Source organism: Corapipo altera, unplaced genomic scaffold (assembly GCF_003945725.1).
Source record: "Corapipo altera isolate COAL_440 unplaced genomic scaffold, ASM394572v1 67, whole genome shotgun sequence".
Classification (NCBI taxonomy): Eukaryota; Metazoa; Chordata; class Aves; order Passeriformes; family Pipridae; genus Corapipo; species Corapipo altera.
Genome location: NW_020884906.1, coordinates 8,688,044 through 8,710,269, shown reverse-complemented (window position 1 = coordinate 8,710,269; position 22,226 = coordinate 8,688,044). Strand labels below are relative to the sequence as shown.

Sequence of the window (22,226 nt, the reverse complement as noted above, 5' to 3'; positions counted from 1 at the left end):
TAGAATTTATCATGCCCCTTTTTAACACTGTTTTTTAACACTGGTGATGGTCCATCATATTCAACATGCCCAAAGAAGAGTCCTGAGAATCCAGAATGCTTTGCATTCCTTTTACATGTGTATCTACTGGTCAGTTTACAACTAGAGACTTCAAAGTCCATTAGCTTCTATTTGCTTTCCCTTTCATATTTGACAGGACAAACTCCAAGTACATCACCTGGAACTTCTCCTAACCAAACTTTTTACCTTGAAAACCTCTCCCATCAAGAATCAATAGATCCTATTCAAAAGAGTTGCAATTTATTTTCAGTCCTGATATCCTCTCCAAAATACAGCAACAAGAGTTGGAACTTCTTTAGAAGTACACCAGTGCTACTGATAATCTTTGAACAACCAGAAATGTTCTTCTTTTCCATCAGCTAAATGGACTGCTTCTGTACTATTTTGATTTCAGGATTTAACTGAATCAACATCATGGATCCATGTAAATCTCCTTTAAAGACATTCCCAAGTTCTTCCAAAGGCCCACACGCATGGCTAAAACCCCTTCCACAAAGATGGCTATTGCAGGTCAGTGCCTGGCATTTCCAGAAGTTGCAAGGAAGTTCTAGGACCAAGTAAGAGAAGTTAACTTTCAGCATTCAGTGAATATCCCATCACTGCTCTTACCTGACTGCGTCGCTGTTTCAGTTTGATCTTGACAAGGAGAATGAGGCAAACAAGAGACACAACCACAAAGAAGGCCAGGAAAATTCCCATATCAAAGTACTCAGTGGGTTGCTTAAAAATTAAAACAAAAATATTATTTTTCCTTCCTTTAGATCATGTTCAAATCTATTGTTTCTCTCTCTTCTTTTAACTTCTTAGTGGTCATTGTCAAGTATATTCAGTCACAATGGTAGAAGTCAAAGTACACACTGTTCTGTTCATCAGCTGGGATTCTATGAGACAAAACCTGGGTTTCCTATGCCACCACAAGGGAATGGAATACACAGAATTCCAATCATGAGATGTCAGATTTACAGTCTCTGAACAGCAAAACCCAGTTTTTTTCACTGAGTGAATCATACCAACACAAATTTTTATGATTTACTGGGTTGCCTGTGCACATTAAGTGACTGAAAATCAACATTCGAATTTTCAGCAAACGGCCCACTTCTCAAATACATTCCTTAACAGAAGGATTTCCACAAAAAACCCACACAACCAAAGTAGTAACTGGGACATGGATGACCTCTAGCTTTGTTCTTTTGTAAACTACAAGTAGAGAGTGTTAAGAAAAAAAACCTCTAGAAAAACGGTTTTATATCACAAATATCAGATACCAAATAATAATTCCATGCTTAAAATTCCATGTTTAAAATACCACACAGAATTGTTAGTTAACACAGGGCAGACCACCTTACAAAACTGAGCCACAAGGAGTGTGCAATAATAAAGTTACTTCATCAAGAAAAAGAAAACTTATATGTAAATTTTTTAGCCATTTATATACTCAAAAGAATCCTTATGAGACAGAGCAGAAGCCACACTGTGGATTCTATACTTACATCAAGTGTAGCTGTTTGTCCACAGTGCAGTTGCTAAGTTTATGTAGGTCAACAGAATTTCACATATAGCAATGCACATGGGGAGCATGAAAACATGCTCACCCTCTGGGCAGTGAGCAAGCACTGCCTGCAGCAACAACAGCACTGTAACACCCAGAGAAAGGCTCTGAAAGTCTCACCCGTGGGGGGCGATGCTGAATCCTGGCTCGTGCCACTTTCTGCTTGTTAACGATGTTCATCAGCTTGACAGCATCAGCACCCTTCACATACACCACTGGTCTCTTCAGAGGGTCCTCAGAGCCCTGGTTGAGCTAGAACAAAAAAAAAAAAAAGAAAATCTGCTCAAAAGGCATGTTTCAGGAAAACCACCTTTCTTCTGGGCAATGGAGAGAAGAATAAAGGAATATGAATGTGGAATTGAGTCAAGCATCAGTCGTTCTCTTCTAGCATAGACTTTGGGTTAAGTGTTCCACAGAGTTAAACCTGAATTAAACTTTTGATTTATGATGCCTTTTTTTTTTTTTTTTACTGACCAAAACTAAGATTAAGGATAAGCAAATGCTCTTTTCTGAACAGCAGCTTTAATTGAATTGCATTATGTACCACTGCATATATCGTTACTGTAATCAGTTACACCTCACAAGGAAGAAGTATAAAAATCTGCACATTCCAAGAAAATTGTCCTTGCTACATTTCATCAATCTTTTTATTTCAACTTTGTAGTTACATTATTCACATACAAATTTCTTCAGCTTTTTGAACAAGCTCAGTATCAGAGTGCTGTCTTTCAGGCTCTTTGTGCCTAGCCCATTAATTTAAGTCAATAATTTCTGCTGTTTAACTCAACAAACTCATTCAAAGTTACTTGGCTTCTAGCAACCACTAGAGCTATTGATTGCCAGCTGGGTGACCTCAAAGACTAAAGCACATGAGCATACTTAATTCACCCTGAAACTTCTCTCCAGGTCCAGCTAAGTCTTGTTAGAAAGGCCAAATCATAGAATCAGAAAAGGGGGAAGGCACGTCATGAGCCCAACCTCCTGGTGAAGGCAGGGTCAACTATGACATCAAACCAGGCTGCTCAGGGCTTTATCCAGTCAGGTGCTGAAACCCTTCATGTGTGGAGAACACATAACTTTTCTGGCCAACAAATCCAGAACGCAATCTGCTAGAGTATACACCAGAGAGGGTAATAACTAGACAAAAGAATTAGTTCTGTTGCAAATGGCACCAACATGATAAATTCATACAGCTTATTGTGATTCTCACGAAAAATCCTTGTAGAGAGGCTGGTTGATACAAAACTAGCACTGCACTGTCAAGCAGATGGAAATGGTACAGGGGAAAGGAATGAGATGACAGGAATGTGAGCAAATAGATCACGAGCAGCTTATGGATGAGCTAACACATCTACATTGCTGTTCTCTACCTCTTACTTCTGGCTAAACTGTGTAGAAATTATCAAATGACTGGTCCATCATCCTGATTACAGGGTGATGACTCTCCTTAAGTTGACCAGATGATTGTGACAGATTTCACTGAGACTTTTTAGTATCCAGGAATCCCATGTGTTTACAAGGCTTGCTGGCCTAAGGCCAAATCCAGTCACTGTCCTTATGTTCCTAGACTCATATTCTCTCTCAAGATTTCTTGTCTAAGAAAGAAGTCACCTGATTCCTCAGTCATTTTTGCACACTGCTAGACTCTTGCTAAACATGATGCTCTGGATGTTGTTCCTCCTCTTCAAATATTCAAAAGTAAAACTAAGAAACAAATCAGACTTCACAGACTTCTCAAAATAAAAGTTTAATTATTAATCTACAGCAGAAGATACTCAGATCAATGGGAATAAACTCTACAAAATCTGTAGGCAAAGTCCTTTCATTTGGTAGTAATTCTGCTACTAAATTATCTGAGAACAATTCTTCTGGTCAGGATGGCCTCCTACTTCTGTTCATGGACTGGCAGGAAGGACTGTCTTCCATAATACTCCACTCCTCCCTTTCAAAGCACTCTCCCTCATTTGTTGTAGTGCTTGGTAACAAGCATACCTGGAAAAACTTCCTAAAAAGCTCTCCTCAGTGTCTTAGGATACTTCCATTTGAACCAAAGATACTCCTGATTAACTCCTGTCAGTTTTTCCTCCATTCCTCCATCTATCATTGTTTTCCACAACTAAATTGTGAGTGCCAAAATGGTACTTATTTTAAAGACAAATTAATTAGTACCCCTGGTGTCAAGGGTTCTGAAGACTTTGGATGAGAATCAAAATTCATGAAAAAAAAGTGTCCAGAGCAGCACGAGAACAGTCACCCAAGTAACTCTTAGAGTATGAAAGCTGAGTCTAGACGTTCCTCTCCTGTCTGTGAGTGTTTGCACAGGCTACTGCTCTGCTGTCTAACAGAGCCTACTTTGTCAGCTACTGCTCTAAGCCACTAACCCCCTTCCACTTTATTGGTACCCAAAATATTCAAACATCCAACAAACTCCTAGACCCAGCTATTGGGACCAGTTGCACCCAGTTTATTATTGAGGATCAAGGAAGGACAGTTGTTGGCAGAGGGAAAGAGTAAGACATTCACAACTCAGAACTCAAGTTCAGAGCAGTGTGACTGAAAGTATCCAGAAGCTGTAATTGGAGGAAAAAAATTGAAAGAGACAGACCACATCTTTATGAAGATATTTTTCTGTGTAGAAAAGGGGGAAAAATATCCCTAAGAACGTCTTCAAGATCAAGGCTGCAGTCTTGATGCACATGCAGAGCACAGTTCTCAAAGCATTCCTTGAACAGAGTCTTCTGCATTCTTCTGTCCAACAGATGCTCATTTCAGAATTAAAGACAGTTTTTTAAATGTAAACACTGATGGTCTCTTTTTCCCCCATGAAATTCAGGCTGCATTTAAAAACCTTCAGCTTCACTTGTTTCTGCTGTAGCAGAAACAGCGGTTTTGTTTCAAGACAAAACAAAACTAAACCAAATGCAACTATTTTTGTGCTTACGTTTCTTCACTCAAATAACTCAGCATTGGCTGGATCTTGAAACATTTCACAGAGCTATTACCTCACCCACTTCAAATGAAAAGATGGAAGTTATACCAAGACTCAGAAAAAGAAGAAAAACCCTGCTTGTCCACAAAATACATAGGCAGAACTCATCAGCTGTGAACGAGAAGAAAATGATTATAAGTTTTGAAAGAAACTTGTTTAAAAGCAGGTTTGAAAGTCATTTTGCAATCTCAAAAATAGCAGCTATTCAACAATACGATCACAGGCTGGATGGGGCCAAACATCCTGTGTTTTGTACACGGAGCTGGGCAAAGAAAACCTCCTTGATTAGATAATGGGCCACAAAAAATTTGCCTCCATCCTCCTTCAAAACCTTAATCATAGACCTGGATTCCGCATTCTAGCAAAAGTTAGAAGAAAAATCTAACTCCCCAAACTTTTCCCTTTCTACCAGATTTACACCACCTATGTTGCTTTCTGCCTGACAGAAGAATAGCAGGAAAACCACAGCATCATGTTACCCAGGGTCAGTAGCTGCATGTCTCTAGGCAGGTGTGCTCTGAGACTCATACACTCTCAAGTCTTGCCTCAGTAACCCTAAAAGAACCCAACAGAGGCTGCAAAATAACTAGGCTCCCTTCTTCATACCTGATCAATGGCATCTGGGTTTTCAGAAACATCAAAGATGACCGCTGTGGCTCCTCGCTGTACTGCTCGTTTTGCCTGCAATAAGAAAGACAGCATCCTCAGTCCCACCCCAAAAGATGACTTCTTACCTCAAAAATGACTCTCTCTCCTCATGTCCAGATAGCAAACAACATTTTGTGTTTCTGTGTAGTTAAAACAAATGACAAAATAATTACAAACACAGGAGCTCCTGAATCAGCATAGAATGTACCTAAACTTCGCTAAAGCTTCTACAATCTCTCTGCTCCTTCCTTTTCAAACTCCTCTTTCAACAACTTTTTAAAGAAATTCAAATGTGATTTAGACCCTCTAAAGACTTCAAACATAAGAATTTTATAAAATTAAATTACTTTCTTTTTTCTCCATGTTACTTGGAAGTGCCATCAAAAACAATCTTCCCTGTGACTTGAATGGAGACAAGCTCACTGGTGTAGAAAATAAAGGTTGGTCAGGTTCTTTACATTTTTTCAGTGTCATTCTCATAGTTATGATAAACTGGCATATCACAATCCTTGCAAAAAGTGCCTCAGAGAATATGCTTTTTCTGACCATCAGAGGTCAGAACTGTTGCACACACTTCTTACACTGATAAGATCAGACCTATGTAAGTGCATGGCTTTTCATCAAATACACAGCCCAAAACTGGAGTTAACAACAGCACAGGAGAGGTATCAGAACACATTAAAATCTTCTGGAACAGAGAAAACGGTATTTTAGCCACCAAGGCTAAGACAGGGGGTTTTAACCAGTTTCTGCCACTGTGCCTCTCTAAGTCCTGTTTCAGTGTTGCTCAATGGCTCCACAGAGCAAACATTCCCAGTAACTTTTCAAGCTTTTACTGCCTTTATGGATGCAGAATGAGAGAAACTATTTCTCCAAGCAATGACAACTATCACAGTACTAAAGCAGGCAGCACTGGCCCTTTGTGGAGACCAGCAGAACCTGAACTTAACACCGAGATATAAAAGAAACATATGTAAGTGATAAATCATGAAATATCACCCAGCATTTTCCAGGAAGAACGTTGGCCAGTACAGAAATGTTAGTCTGAACACCTACAGGTCTCTTTCTTTGCTCTATTCTCATATTTTGTTTTCATTTGAAATGAACAAAGGCCATTACCACAGGAGAGAAACCAGCACCCAAATGGGAGTATTTTCTCAGCCCACCAGGTACTTGTCCCCTTTGAAGTCAGCACACCTGGTTAATCACTCAGAGCTGCTGGGGAGGAAGAGTTAAAAGGAATTTACCCCGCATTCTCTGTTGCAGCGGCCCCGAGGTGAGGGCTCATCCAGGTTTCCCTAGAAGGCACCCTCCAACAGACACGCAGTGCCTGTAGAACTGCTCAGGCCACTTGACTGTTTTTTTCAGGATGGTCAGTCAACAAGCAAGGCCCCTTGATTTCTGAAAATCATTTTTAAAGAGGGATTTTACGGATCGGCGCCGATAAAAACTCCTTATATTTGTGAAGGCGCTGAATGAGCAAGTAGAGAGCGCAGCAAGTGTCCGCCATGGGGCGTTAAGGGATGAGAAGTAAGGGCCGAGCTCAAAAACCGTGCTGGAGAACAAGGGGTGAGCTGGTTTCACTCTGCCCCGGGAGGCTCCGGCCGCTCTCCCCCCTCACGGCTCCCGCTCCTCACTGCGGGGCGCCCGGAGCACCCGGCCCCGCCCCGCGCACGGCGCCCCCTGGTGGCCGCAGGTCCCTCCCGCGGGCACCCGCCCTGCCCCGGAAGTGCCGCCCGTCCCGCGCGGGCGGAGGCTCTGGGCGGCCATGGGGAGGAGGGGGACACGGGGAGGGTTTTTTCCCTGCCGGGGTTTAGATGCCGTTCCCAAAGAACAGACGGTGCATTCGCTGCTGGGAAACACCCCGGGCTCTGCCGCTGGCACTGGGGAACCCGGCCCTGTGCCAGCCTAAAGAGCCTTGTTCGCACGCGGGTCCCGAGGCGGGGGAGGTGTGCGCCCGCCGCTGCCGCGGCTCCGCCCGGCCGGGGTTCGCTGGCCACAGATCAGAGAGCGGCCGCCCTGCCTCCAGCTCGGCCCCACAGCCGGGGCAGGCTGGACACAACTGAACGAGTGCGCGGGCACCGGTGCGCGCCTGGCGCTCGCCTCCCGCCCTCCGGCCCGAGGGGGCGGCCGAGGGGGCGCAGCGCGCCTGGCACTGCCCCGCAGGGACACCTTGGAGAGCCCGGCTGCCACTGCCCCCCTCCTTCCGCACCCCTCTCCAGAATACTGGAGGTCAATTAAAGCCAAAACGTCTTCGAAGATACCCTGTCCACTACTCAGTAATCAGGACAGCTCAAGATAACACAGCAATGTTAAGTCCCACTTAAAATAATGCCGGTCTGTAACAGGCACTTGGCTTTTTCATTTTGGGCTATCCAGCATTTAAAGATCCCAAATCATTCCTCTAATCAAACTGACCAAACCTGGATGAAAAATAAATACACATGTTGGATGAGGGGCAAGAAAAAGTACACTGCTAACTCCTTTACCTTTACAATACCTGTGGGCAAGCAAACAGCCATTTCCACAATTGAATTCCCATGCAATTGACAGCAGGAAAGACATCAGGCATATCCCTTTTTGTGATTGTCTTCTGTAGCTTAAAATAAATTAGTATCACTACATATTAGTATTTTTCTTTTTTTGTAAAGAGTAATAGAAAACAACAAAAAAACCTGGTAACTACACTTTTCATAATTCGAGTGATCACTTTTTGTTCATAGTGACAACCTCACAGTCTGTCTTTGCATTCAGAATCTACAGCTTATGTAACTACAAAGCAATGGACGGACCTGTTTGCTGTGCATGGCTGCCACTTCATGCAACCTTCATTTTTCCCAAAAAGTGCTCCTACATCCCAACTGGAGCTCCAGAGATTTCATACACATTCTGTGCAGATCAGCAGCTAACTGCCCATCATGTAGATACTGGGCTCAGTTGTGCAAAAACACTGACATAGAGAGTACTGGGCATGCTTTGGTCCTAGAAATTTAAACAATCTTCAGCAAGCCCTGTATTGGCAATTCAAAAATACTTTTATTCTTGAATACAAACATAATAAAACACAAAATATAGGATAGATATAAGTAGGTCTTTGTAGGATAAAGTCACCTGGTATCTTTTTTACAGAATCACTCCAATGTTTAGGCTGGACAAGACCTTTAAGGTCAACAAGTCCAACCATCAACCCAACACTGCTGAACCCATCACCATGTCCTGAGTGCCACATCTACACATCTTTTAAATCCCTCCAGGGATGGTGACTCCACCACTTCCCTGGCGAGTCTGTTCCAATACCTGACCATCCCTTCCATGAAAAAATTTTCCCTAATATCCCATCTAAACCTTCCCTGGCACAACTTGAGGCCATTTCTCCTTGTCCTGTCCCTTGTTCCCAGGAGAGCTGAGCACACCCCTTGGCCCACCCTCTTGTCAGGGAGTTGTAGAGTTTTTCTTTGTAAATGAGCATTAAAAAGTGATCCACCATTTGCTAGACTTCAGTCAAATACCAAGTTTTGACCCTCTTCTCTAATTGAATGCTGGATGTAGGTGCCTCTAAAGCAAAGAGAAACAAAACCCACCCTTGAATTTGCCCTTCCTCAATTCCTTTAACATCACCAGCCTAGGACTTTATCAAAAGCTCCCTATTGAAGAATACATTTGGCTACTTTATACTCAAAAGAAAAACATAAACAGAAGGATATGATGTGTTTATTACACATTTTAAAAGGACTCTAATTGAAAATACATAATAATGGCCTCATCTGTGTTTCTGTGGCATTTTAATTTACCCAGAGATTGTCATAGCTCATGGAGAAGGCTAATGAAAAGTTATTTTAGAGTGTATTTTAGAGACCTACTTGTTATGAACTTACTGTTGATAACCATTACCACTACAATGCCCATTAAATACTGTCGCAGTTTAAAATCTGGCAGAATTTACCAGGCCTTGTAATCTAGAAAGGATAAGAGGAAACGCATGTGACAGAAGGGCAAGGAAAGTTGCACTTTGCATATCTCCAGGTTTGAGGAAATTTAAGTCGTTGCCTCAAAGAACATCAGAAAGATTTTAAGAGCTCTGCACTCCCTTCCTGTGCCAGGCAAACACAATAAGGAAGTAACAACTTCCTTGATGAGGCAAACTTTCAACCCGAGGGACCAGATAACTATTAAACAGGTGCACTGCTTCCTCTCATTCATTCAAAGCAGGTAGGACAGCAACAATCAAACCATAAGAAGTTCAGCTGCTTCCTGACATCTTGAAGGACCATTCATGCTTGCAGATATGAACATGGCAAGCATCTCCTCCTCTGCTTTTTAGTATGGCTTTATTCCAATTATTATGCCAGTTAGTATGCAATAGTGGAGAAACCATCATAAGAAGAAAAGCTGCTTAACAAGGTCCTCGTTTAAAAGAAAAATCATACCAACAACATTAGCCTTTATTCATTACATTTACTTCTTTGCCAGAGTTAGAATTCCCTCACAATATCCAGTAGTATTTACACATGAGGACATGGCACTCTAATCAAATGGGTTGCAGAGAGTGAATAAATTACAGATGAGAGCAGGACTGAGGCTTGAACCATAGGCAGGGAGATCAAAGTTCATTAAGCACTTTTAGCTCTGCCATTTACATCAATATAGTAATGCATTACACATCTATTATGAGAATACCTTTCGTTGAAAATGGTTATTGGTAGAGCCAGATTACTACTTATAAATAAACTTTTTTTTTAAATAAGTTAACATCGTAGATAATACTGACAGACTAAAGGGAGAAAAAGATGCTTTAAAAGTATTGGCTGCCTGTGTAAACCACAGATATATCCTGCTATTCTAACAGTGTTCTCATGAATGTCCTTACATTAAAAACTACCTGTCTGTCTTCCTGGACTTGTTGAATCATTCATCCAACTGAAGGAATTATCTTCTTGGAATTTAGCACACTCTAGGTAACAAATATCAATTATAATTACAGTATGTGGTACATGAGGGAGTTTATTCCCTGGGTTAAGAAAATCATAAAGATGGGGAAAGGGACATCAGGCATTGGTTTAAGGGGTAAACAGTACAAATGCCAGTAACCTGCTTTTAGCAAACTCTTCCATCAGGTGCCAGCATTATTAGCTGGTCTTCCATAAAGGGAAGCCAAAAAGTAAGGATACAGTATACAGAAGACAGTCCTATGGATCCTGAAAGCAAAACACTACTTTCAGTCAGAACTGAGGGAAACAGCCCAGCTCCAAGAGGCATAACCATGGCTTTTTCCTCTTCTCTTTCCTTTTTTCAATACATCTAATGTTGGGGGGGGGGGAGGCAGAAAATATGGTTACTCCAACTCAGAACAGAGAAGTCAATACAATTAGTTTGTACATCCTTCTTTAGCTGAGAACTGAGCCAGCCTGAATTTCCTCTGTCCGCTTTTGAGGTTTCCCTCCCCCCAATTTCTTTATGAACTAAAAAAACATTGAAATTGAAGCATGTTTCCTGTTTAATCCCATCAGATCCAATATTCTATGTTGGATCCCTCCACATTGTGGAGTCAGTGGTCATTAATCTGCCAAAAGAGTGGGATTATGCAAGTGGTGTGAAGTGGAACCTTTCTTATAGCTGTCTTTTGGTCCTTTGAAATAAGAGTCAGCCTCTCACATAGTGTACTGGTAACATATAAGCAACACTCAGTAGCTTGCAACTTGCACACTCTGTGACTCCAAAGAACAAGATTTTCAATGAAAAGGTGCAGTGTCTTGCTTTATTGCTCTGGAAAAGCAGTATAAGAATTTCAACAGGGAAATTGCTGCCAGGGAATACAGCTGAAGGGATGAGGTTTCCATCTGCAATATTTCACCAAAATAAATGATGAATGTAGCAGTGGTCATGCTCTCCTCTTGAGCAGACTCAAAAGTAACAAAATCTGTTCCAATAATTTTTAGCACTCACAAACTAACTGATTTGCACCTGTTTTCTCCATATCAAGATCAAGTGAGACCACAAAGATGTAGACAATATTACCAGAGGTATGATATAGAAAATGCAGCACCAGGTTCTAGAATATTGGCTTTTCTGGTTGCTGTAGTTGCATGGTTAGTCTATGACACTTCTGCAGACTTGTCTTCATTTGATTTTTTATATGAGAGGACAACTTCGGTGCTGAAATAAGCATTAGGAGCCAACATTACCAGGGTTTAACTTCTGCAAAGACTCTTGAGTTTAAAGAAGTCCTTAGTTAAGTGTGGACAAAACCCAGGAACTTCTAATCATAAGAAAGAGACCACTGATTCCTACATAAAATGCACGATGAATCTGCAGGTCAGCACAAGCAGATGTTGCCACCACCAGTATTGGCTGCTAAAACATCAACTACAATGGGTATTACTAGTCAAATCTAGAAAATATCTCCCAAAGTAAGCAAGATTGTGTGTTTCCTATTGACATTTGACTATCCATAATATATTTGGGTTTTTAGCAGCAGCTACTGTGAGGAAAAAGAAAATATAATGTTATTTCATTAAATGCATAGCACCCATTTCTAGAGCAGGCCCACAACTGTACTTGCAAAGGCTTGGCACATCAGCCACAGGCCAAGACACTTCAGTTAGACAGTCCCCTGCACTCTGCTTGTCATTGAGAACCTTGCATAAATCCCACAGCATTGTGTCAAATACACCTTTCCCTTACAATTCCAGAACTGCAAAAACCTCTCTTTCTCTCAGAGCTACACAGAATACCACCAACAACATCTGAACAATACAGGCAGCCCCTCTCTTTCTCCCCTCTACACTGCTATCAGGCTCAGTCAATCAGCAAAAATATCTTGCCCCCTGAACCACCCCTGGACTAGCAAGTAAAGCCACAGGGCAATTCTGCAGGGCAGAGGAGGAAGGAGAAAAGGGCATCCTCTACTTTGCAAACAGCAGAAGTTACAAATTAACCAATTGATGCTTCAGCCCTGTTAATGGACAACTCCCTGGTAATTGCAGAAACTAAGTTAAGCCAAGCATAAGCAGGATGCCATTTTAAACCTTTTCTGAGATAATGAGAAAGGAACTTTCGGATGTCTGTCTGAAAACAAAGGCAGAATATCACAACAAGATAGTTAAATCCCCAAGTATCACACCACCATAAAACCTCTTCCTGACTGGAATACTTAAATTCTCTGGCACTTTGGGATATGTTTTATACCCATGCCCTAGAGATACTGCATTACGTGGCATTACAACAGTTGCTTATTAATTAAGAAGTATAGAGAGTGTGAAGCAGTATTTTTAAATTTAAAAACATAGTCACAATTTAAACCCAAAGTACCTCTCTGGTAAAATAACCCGGAAGTTTAAAAACTATGTACTTGTAGTTTTAAGAAAAATATCACCTTGTGTAATACATAATCACATCAACAATATATATGTATACCAATGTGATTCATACTGCTCAGTACTAAGAGGCTCTCAGTTAAAATGAGGAAGAAGAAAACAAAACTCTCTCTCTTTTGGGGGTTAGGGAGAAACACTGATCAGTTCCAAGTCTACACCAAGTAAAAATAAGAAGAAGACACTTATTTAATCCTGAACACAGCAAAGCCTGCCAATTGCAAATCTTTTGAGACACATTTCAGAGTCATGGGACTCCATTCCCAAAGCCCTGCCCTCTGCTATCACAGACCATTCTGTGGGCCAGCAGTCACAAAGAGAAGGGTGAGCACTGGAAGAGATCAAAGGAGGGAACTGGGGTCTTGAACTAGATTACATATTCACAGAGGACCCAGCACACTCAGCAAGAGGTGGGTGGCAGCGTTCAGGACAACTGCTGGTGTTTAACAGAAATACTGCTACATCTTATAACCTTTCACACTTTTTCCAGGGAACAGAATTTCTATACACAGTTACCTCCAAAATACAATGGTCGCAAGATGAGTATATTTTGGAAATTATGTACTGAACATGTACTATATCATATGCTATAAAATACCTCTACACACAACCCAGATAATTTTTAACTTTATCTCTGCATTGAAGTAGATGAACTAGAAACAAAGCAGACCTAAGATAAATACACAAACATACATACAAGCATGCTGTGGTGCTGAGAGAAGTTAATAAAAAATGAAGATACGGGAAAGCATTGGAGGAGTTGTAAATTAAAGGAACTATTAATGTAGACCACTATAAAAAGCCATCCCTACCATACCCAAGCTGTGTAAATAGAATGTACCAAGTCCCTCCTAGCTCAGATACATAAGGCATGTACTCTAATAGAATACTACCTTAAAATTATAATTTGGTATTTATCTACATCAAAAGGGAAAACAAAGAATTATAAGAATTATGTCTCACATTTAGAGGGGGAGATGGCAAAACTTTCAAAAATTTTAAGTAAGGAATCCATCTAACCTCAGTCAATTTAATGGGAAAGTTTAATCCTTCCGAGAAACAAGTCTCACCTTATTGAAGAAAGTTCTTTTCAACAAAACAACGGTTTTGGGCCATGGTTCCCAACTCATGGCATCTTTTATTTAAATATTTTAGTAAATAGGAGAAATTTTAAATAGATTCAGCTTGTGTGAAATTATGTAAAGGTTACAGAATAGGTCTGAAGCACTTACAGTAGTCTATCCAAGATATACTGACACATCTAAATTAACCAAGAATTACTTGAAGGCTGAAGAGCTTTGTGCTCATTAAAAGCATTCTGCTATCCTTGAAAAGACAATATGAATATGACCACAGTCCACCAAAAAATGCTAAGAAGAAATGAAAGCAAGCATAGCTAATATGAAAAAAAATCAGGAGTGATTCAGGCCAACTTGGGGTATATACCTATTTTCAAATGCAAGAAACTGATAGGAATTCAGAGTGACTTCTGCTTAGTATCATCTGTCTTGCTTAGCCTCATCCTCAGGTAGCTGGCCTTCATCAGTAGGTTGGTATCTACTGTGAACAATAACATTTTAGAGATAACACAATCATCATCTGAGATGATGAAATAATAGATCCAAATCTCGACAGTGACAGCAAAGGCAGTGCTCTTTGCAGGGTTATTAAGTGCCTGCGTGCAAACCATGACTATGTTCAGACAGACATCACGTATACCAAGGTGAGTTGTCAAGCAGCAAATGTATTTTCACTTCTATATATATTAAAGTGCTCTAGCACATTGCTCTGGAGGTTCTGTCCCCTTTGTCAGGGATGAGCATCTGCATCCAAGACTACAGAAATGCATGTAACCCCCAGTGAGGGACTTATATCTTTCTGACTGAACAAAGGCATGTAAAATTCCCTTAGTATCCAGTAGAATACTGCTGATTCAGTGAGATCCTCCCTCTCCACGAGAAGAATCAGCTTGGGTACTAAGTTCAGTAGTAAAAATATGCATGGTGGGCCAGTATTCCAGTTTAGCTAGCAACTTTCCATGGCTGGCTGATATAGGATGATATGGCTTTTCTTCCAAACAGTGATCCTTGGGTTTGGATTAGTTTAGTTTCAAGCTCTCAAACTGTGGTGGGCCCTTGTTGTTAGTTTGTTGATTCTGCTAAAAAAAAAAAAAAAAAGGGAAAAAAAAGGGAAAAAGATAAAAAGAAGGGGAAAACAAGAATGAAAAAGGTGGAGGATTTTTGTTACAAAGGGAAACTGGAAACTTCTCTCCACACAAGCAGAGACATGGCTGTATTGCAGAGGCCTCGGGGTAAGGATTAAAGAAAAACAAAATAGAAACCCTTCCATCTCTAATTAGGGTCTTCATTTGCCAAAGAGCCATTCCACAGCGGGAGGAATTACATTCAAGCCGTTGCTTGGATAACGTCTCCCAGCAGGTTGGCTCCTCAGAGCAGGCTACTCTGAGCCAACAATTTCTGGTTACTTGGAGGCAAGCAGCCTGCATATTGTTTTAACTGGCCTGGCTTTTACAGCCAGTTTTGCTGAAGAACAATCTTCTATTCAGAATGCAGAGATAAAAGCTTCACTTGTTGAATTTGTCCCCAGTTTCTTTATCCCTTTCTTTTTTTAAACATGGGAATTATAGGTTCTGGAGTTTGCATTATTTCCCTTGTAGACTTCAATGTTTTTCCCCCTCTAGCCACTTGATTCTTTGCCAGTGAAGGCTGCTGTCTGGAGTCCAGCCATTCATCAGCCCCTACCTCATCATTAACACTGTGGTGCTGGCGGTCACAGCTCATTGCTGGCGACAGGAAATCCTAACTTGCAAGAGGTTAACCACAACCCATAAACAGTCAGACTGGCTCATTAGTCCCATAGAGTCAGCTGATGGGACCCTCTGGGAGTTTCAACACCGTTCATGGACTCGGAGTCTCTGGATTCTGTGCTCTTTGCAAATGTGTCCTCCCCCCTGCCCACTTAAAAGCTTATTATTTGCATCCTCAGGGCTAAGGACCATCTTTTTTCCTATCCAAAGCTAACTAAGTTCTTTGAGCATTTTGAAAAATTAAATGTCTGTGATGTATTCTCTTGGCTTACCAACTGAACAAAACACCAATGGGCCAACAACTGAGACATTAATGCACTAGAATATATACATGCTTTCGATATTTTTAACAGTTTCTGTGAGAGTTCCATATCCCTACCTAGCAATTCTAAGGCAATAGCTGTGTGAATGTTAATAATACATAATTAATCTGTATTACCTAATTCATGCCACAAATATGTCCAGCTCTAATGTTCAAGAACTAACCTGCAAGAATCACAAGTAGCTTGGTCAGTGCTCCCTACACTGACTAAAAATCTTGCTTCGTTCTCATTTTAGGTTAACAGTATCATCACTTGATTCATTTGGAGTTGATTCCTTGAACTTAGAACAAATACTAAATCATCATGTTATCCAAAAATGCACCTCTAGATAATATCACCTGGTCATCATAAAGATTAAATGTTTAGAACAGAAAAATGTGTTCTGGCAAATTATCTCAAAGCAGTAAGATATGAAGCACCCTTTGTTATATTAAGTTTTTCTCTTTCCTTTCAACCTTGTGAAAATCATTGCAAAACATTCCCACTTTATGTCTGCAATTTCTTAGGATCCAGTTTTCTACCACTGTCGACTGTATCTGCCCATCTTTTATTCTGAATATCGGAGTCCCTCTGATGCAGCTCTGGTTACATTCCACAGTTCTCCAATTTCTTTCAAAGCCTTCTGTCCCCTTGTGCACCAAAATTAGGCATGTCACTCATCTGTGAAGTCCTAAATAATTCCATTCCCTGCCTCCATATCTGCTCCTGATTTTCTTCACTTTCTGGCCCATTTATCTGATTCTGCTTGCTGGACTTCTTTTGTGCTCATTTTTATACTCCAACATAGCTGCACTTACTTGCCCATTCACTTTTCTGTTTCAAACTCCACTTCTATAGCTTTTGTAATATGTTTGCCATTGTGCATTTCTCCTGTTAGAGAAATAGGCAGATTCTGCATGTAAAATAAAAATATCTCAATGTCTGAGAGGTTCACAAGGCACACAGAATAATGATGGTCAAAAAAATTAAAACATAAAACCTTTATATATTATTATTATTATTATTGGCATGTCTTAAGTAGTTGTTCCTTAGTCTTTACTCAGCCTTGACTTCCATTAATTTCACTGGGAGATCTGACTGAGCTGAACTCAAGTAACACATGTTGTGCAACAACAGCTGCTTCTCTAGCTTAAGGGAGAAGCAGCTGTGCTCCACAGTTGGTTAGAAAGGAGTGAACATGGTGGCAGGGACTGCTAAGGACTCAGCTCTAAAAGTGGGCACTTATTTAAAGTAATCAAGCCAACAATGGCAAATCTAAAGAGCGCCCAGAGGGAGAAACAAACATAAGAGAGCCTTTCTGCATGAATACCTGATGCTTTTCCTAACTTAGCAGTGAAAATGGAAAGAAAGTTAGTAAAATAATACAGTAGCAGACAGCTGGCACAAGTTCCCAATGGAAAGGGCCCATCACTACCCATGAATGAAATCCTGATAGACCTACTTCTGCTGAACTGCATAACCTGATTCAGGCCTTGTCTGTCCATTCCTTTGAGCTTTTCCCTCTTTGGCTTTGATTCAATTCTTTTCTTTCCTTTTGTATCTTTCACCACACGATCCATACACAACACAAACCTTTCCTCTCTCCAGATTTCAACTGCTTATGTGATTTTTTTTTTTTTGTTAAAAAATATACACATGTCCCTTCTTGACTGTTTCTGTCTGCTATTATGAGAAGCCACCTTCTTCCTGAAAAACCATGTATTAACCCCTCTTCTGACCTCACCTATGCAATTTTGTTAGAACTCCAGAAATCATTGTGTTTAGATGGTGTAGGGGTCTGATCACACCACTCACACATTTCAGGTGTCCTGGACATTATGAGTGATGATGAAGTGGGAAATAACAAGAAACAATCATGATATTACACCAGTTATGATGTTCTTTGGTGCTCCAGGAAAATGTTCATTTCCTGTTTTTAGAACAAATACAGTAAAGACAAACACATGGATGGCAGGGATTACAATTATATATACTACGCTTTTTCACAGTTAACCCTAATTTTAGGTAGTGCTAAGACAACAGACCTTGGAAATAAAAAAATGCAATGCAAAGTTAATGGGAGACTCTTAAAGAACATGACTGATTCAGAAGGGCTGAGTCTTTAACACTAGACAGGATGCTATTTTTCCCCAATCAAAACACATACTCTTTTTTTCATTACAATGAAAACAATGAGGTTGATAAAAAACGTAGTTCGTGTTTTGATCAGAGTTCTGGCATGTTTGGCATGTGCAATACAGACCTATCAAGTAGTCCACAGCCAAAGGAGTCTAGTCTCATTCAAGAAATTTTTTTCTACTTCATAACAACTTCCTTCTTAAAACAGAATGTTTGGGAGCTCAAAACAACCCATACAAAGTTTATACTGCTGCAACACTTTTCTCAGCTAACTAACTAACCAAACACTAACCAACCAGCTTAAAAATCACTCATACTATTACTTTTGAGCCAGACCAATTAAATTTTGCCATTGATTTTTGAGACTACTGCCTTGAAACATATTACAAATGCTTTTTGGATGCTGTTTGCAAAGAAGAAACATGGGCTGACAAACAGAAGGCAGAAAAGGTCCCCAAACTGTGGAATAAATACTATAAGTGGAATGTCAAGTACTTCAATGGATGTAAGAAGTTTTCCTAAAGTGACAATATTTCCTACTGCATGTGGCACAAGACTCATCACAGGGTACCTTACTGCAGGTGTCACTACCAGTTGAAAGTATCTGAATAAGCAGTTTTGGAAACACTGAACAATGATTTTAGAGATGTCTCTCATTAATTTTAGATCTTAATCTAAAGCACAGTTCAGTCGTAGTTTCTGAGTAAGTTTAGAATGGAAGAACATTTGCCTGAATTCAGTATGCATTTCTACTACTGAACTGAATCCATTTCTACAGAACATTATCCAAACTGTATGTAAAACTATTAAAGTTATGCAGAAACAAATGGTATACTTATATGGCCAGTGCAATTCTAATTTGAACATATAATTATATGCTTAATTTAGGCTATTCATATAAAGGTGTAAGTTGATTTTGTTTAATCTGCCTTTCTTTTTTTATTACTTTAAGTAACTCTGAAAGAAAAAGATTAAAATGGTCTCTCCACAGGACCTCTTGTTCCTCAGGTCTTAGAACACATCTCTCTTTATTCAGGAACTAAACTACCAACATAGCCCCATGATTTCTCGTTTAACTACCTTATAATAACCTAAAGTAAATTGTTAGACAAAAGGTTAGGAATCACAGTTCGACTGTGATTCAAGTCATGATGATTTTGGCCGAAGCCTAACTAGTATAATCATAATGATGACATAGCAAAACAAGAGATTCTCCTAGACAGTATTAGTGTAAATTTTTGAAAATAAACTCTCAAAAGACAGAGAAAAAGTGAATGGATACTAGAAGAACTGTTGGGAATTTCCTCATATTCCAGGTTTCTTTGATCTGAAGAAAACAGGAAGCTGTAGTAGCAGGGACATCCTCTCTTTGTTAGGTTATGTTCAGATGCACATCCTCAAATACATACATCCTATTAATACAGAAGAGACCTTTTAGCAGTCCCTGGAAGAGAAACAAGAACAAAATCCTTCCTTGTGGATTTTCGAGCCTGCAGAAAGGGAAGAAGTTCTACTTTTAAGCAAATCTTCAGCATTTTCTCAGTATCTATCCTGTACTGAAATAAAAGCAGTGGTATTGCTGGGTTGCACTTCACGGTCTTGACAGATGTAATTTGCTTTAAAAATGACTGGGGTGGGCGAAGAACAGGGGGTCTGCATGTTGGAATGTACAGGACACACAGGTATAGTGCCACCACAGAACAGCGAATCACAAAATACCAGCATGGTTTGGGTTGGAAGGGACCTTAAAGATCACCCAGTTTTAACCCCCCAGTGCCCTCCAGGATGCAGGCATGCAACAGGTATTGTAGGCAACCCTGCTTTTGCCTTCCTTCAGCACGGTTACAGCAGTGAAGGAGTTTCATTGTGCTGTATGCAGAGAAGGGAGGAATTCCAGGAGGGGAAAGGTTCCCTTTGAAGCACATGGCACGAAGAGCTTCCCAGTGACCATGGCAACAGCTCAGTGGGTTCCCAGCCTGAGAACCAAGTTACTACAGCCATGCCTCAAAAACAAAAAAAGTCTGAAAGAAGGAAAGAGAGAGGGGGAGGTGGGGTCGGGGGTGTGGGGGAGAGAAGCTGAAGCAGAATTAGCCTGGCAGAAACTGAGCGGCTCCCCGGTAGGCAAATCCAGCCAATAATGCTGGTCGGGTTCACGGGGTTTCCTTTTCATTTCCAAAAGCTTTCTTCTTCCTCTGTCATTCCCCTTCTAGCCCTATTCAGGAGCTCATGAGATCAGTAAAACCCAGGCCTTTGCTTTGCCTGCATGCAGCATTGCCTCAAACAGGGCTGCACTGTGATCAAAGGTAATAGTAAATCACAGCTGCCACACACACCCCTTGCTTCAACCAGGGTCCAGTTTTCACAGGCACTTTAAACAGGAGATACATATTTTTTTTAAACACTTTGATTTCCATTACACGATATAAACCTGACTATAAAGGATAAGCAATTACAAAATGGATATGAAAATGAAAACATTTAATTCTGTTCAGCTACCCATGGATAAACAAGTGGAGTAAAACTTCTGAAAACACAGACCAGAGTTTTAATAAACAAAACAAAACACCCCTAAATCAAAAAGACCTCAACAACCAAAACCAACAATAAGAATAAAACCCTACAAGTTTGTACCAGATTTGTGTGTCATGCAATTTAGCTCTACAAACAGCTTTAAAGCAGTTTACATTCTGCTTCACCATATTCCAAATTTTCAACAATATCACCTCTATAATGAAGAACAGTAGGTTTGCACTCCTTATTTCTTCCTCCTTTTCTACATGAAACAAGTTCCATTTCCTTTCTCTGTTCAAGACCACCCCTCCCCCATTTTCCTTTCCTTTCCTTTCCCTACTCCTTGTCATTTCTTTTTCCTTTTTCTTCTATTTTTCCACCTCTCCCTCCCTCCTCTCCTCTCCCCTCCCTCTCCCTTTTTCATTCCTTTCCCTTTTATGTTTAAATCAGTTGCCAAATCCTAAAAATAACCAGAAGAAGACACATCTACACATGCAGCAGGTTTGATATTTACCCAAGCAAAATAGTTTAGAGGCCACATTGAATCCAAATGTTCCAAATTGCATGGGAAGTGAACTTTTCAGAGGCCCAGACAATCGCAATACAACTTGTTCCCACTGCTAAGATAACCAAGCTGACTTGACAGACCTGCAAGAAGCTAATGGCTGATGCTCCTGCTGCTAAGTCCTTCTAAATCAGATCATAACTTGAGCATAGGGAGGACTGAGCAGAGAGGTTGCAGGCAAAAGATGGAGAGGAGAAACTACAGCAGTGAGGATGAAACAGGGAACAAATATTTCAGAAAGAGAAGGATAAATAAGAGACATGAAAATACAGAACAAGGAGCTGTAGTACAGTTACTGAGAAGCAAGTATTGCCTAAAACCTTGGCCGCTCTTTTTTCACCTGTTGAAATTACTGCACATGAACTGACACACATGAAACACTGTGCCTGATCTCTCTGGACACACCCTATGTCACATCACTGTCATTACACATCAAAGTAGATGTTGCAGAGCTCCTGAAGCAAAGCCAGGGTCTGCTGTTCAGCAGGCCAAGCTTCAGGAAGCCAACATTAGCAGATAACCAGGTAAACTCATTCTAGAGATCAGTGTGGCTTTGGGGACATGGGGAATACAGAGGACATGGTGGGATTTGAGTATACAGCAGTGGGTCATCCATTTCCCAAATCTATTTCCTCACATAATTTTCACTGAGCAGATTCCTTCCTGAAGTGGCTTTCCCCAAGACTCAACTTACTCCTGGAGTTTACTTATGGGTTACTATGCATCTTTCAGTACCCAATCTTCTCTAATTCCCATCCTCACAAGACCTTATCCTCAGATTTTATCCTTCTAAGATCAAAGAAGCAACAGCTGGAATTTCTCTGAAATAAAAACAGTATTCCAAGTTTAAAAAAAAAGTTGTATTATGCTGAAATTCAATAGAAAGGGTAATCACTTCTTAAAGAGATGTTTCTCACTGTGAACTACAAGTGGAACATACAGCAAATTTTAGACGAGACGATGGTTTCCCATTTCCTTTGAAAGGTAAACTTTTTAGAAGTTTTGTTTATAAATTTACAGAGACAAGTTTTACTTTAAAAATGTCAACCTGCGATTTTACTGTCTGCCTGATACACTGCTCACCTGAAGTCACCAACACTATCCTACCCAATTTGAGTCAGCTGGATTTTAGGATGAAAGCCAGTTACTTTATGTGTTTTCAACTGCTCAGTTACTGGTAAAACTTGTGGCCTATGCTCTTTCAACTGCTCTAGACTTCAAATGTCTACATATAATAACCTCAGTACTCAAAAATTCTAAGCTGCA

The 22,226-nt window shown here is 40.4% G+C and overlaps 1 protein-coding gene across 3 annotated transcripts in view; it reads right to left on the bottom strand.

The window, feature by feature from the left end:
• The window catches only part of ZNRF3 (zinc and ring finger 3), a 75,431-nt gene that overhangs the window by 7,919 nt on the left and 45,286 nt on the right, over positions 1-22,226 (bottom strand). The window contains exons 1-4 of one of the 3 annotated variants that reach the window (XM_027652228.1): positions 6,494-6,859; positions 5,205-5,279; positions 1,730-1,861; positions 670-780 (exon numbers count right to left, since the gene is read on the bottom strand). In XM_027652228.1, coding sequence (XP_027508029.1) covers positions 670-780; positions 1,730-1,789 — 171 coding nt within the window. In that variant the 5' untranslated portion in view covers positions 1,790-1,861; positions 5,205-5,279; positions 6,494-6,859. Of the gene's footprint in view, positions 1-669; positions 781-1,729; positions 1,862-5,204; positions 5,280-6,493; positions 6,860-22,226 lie in introns of those variants that run through there. The other 2 variants (XM_027652226.1, XM_027652227.1) reach the window with 2 other exon arrangements.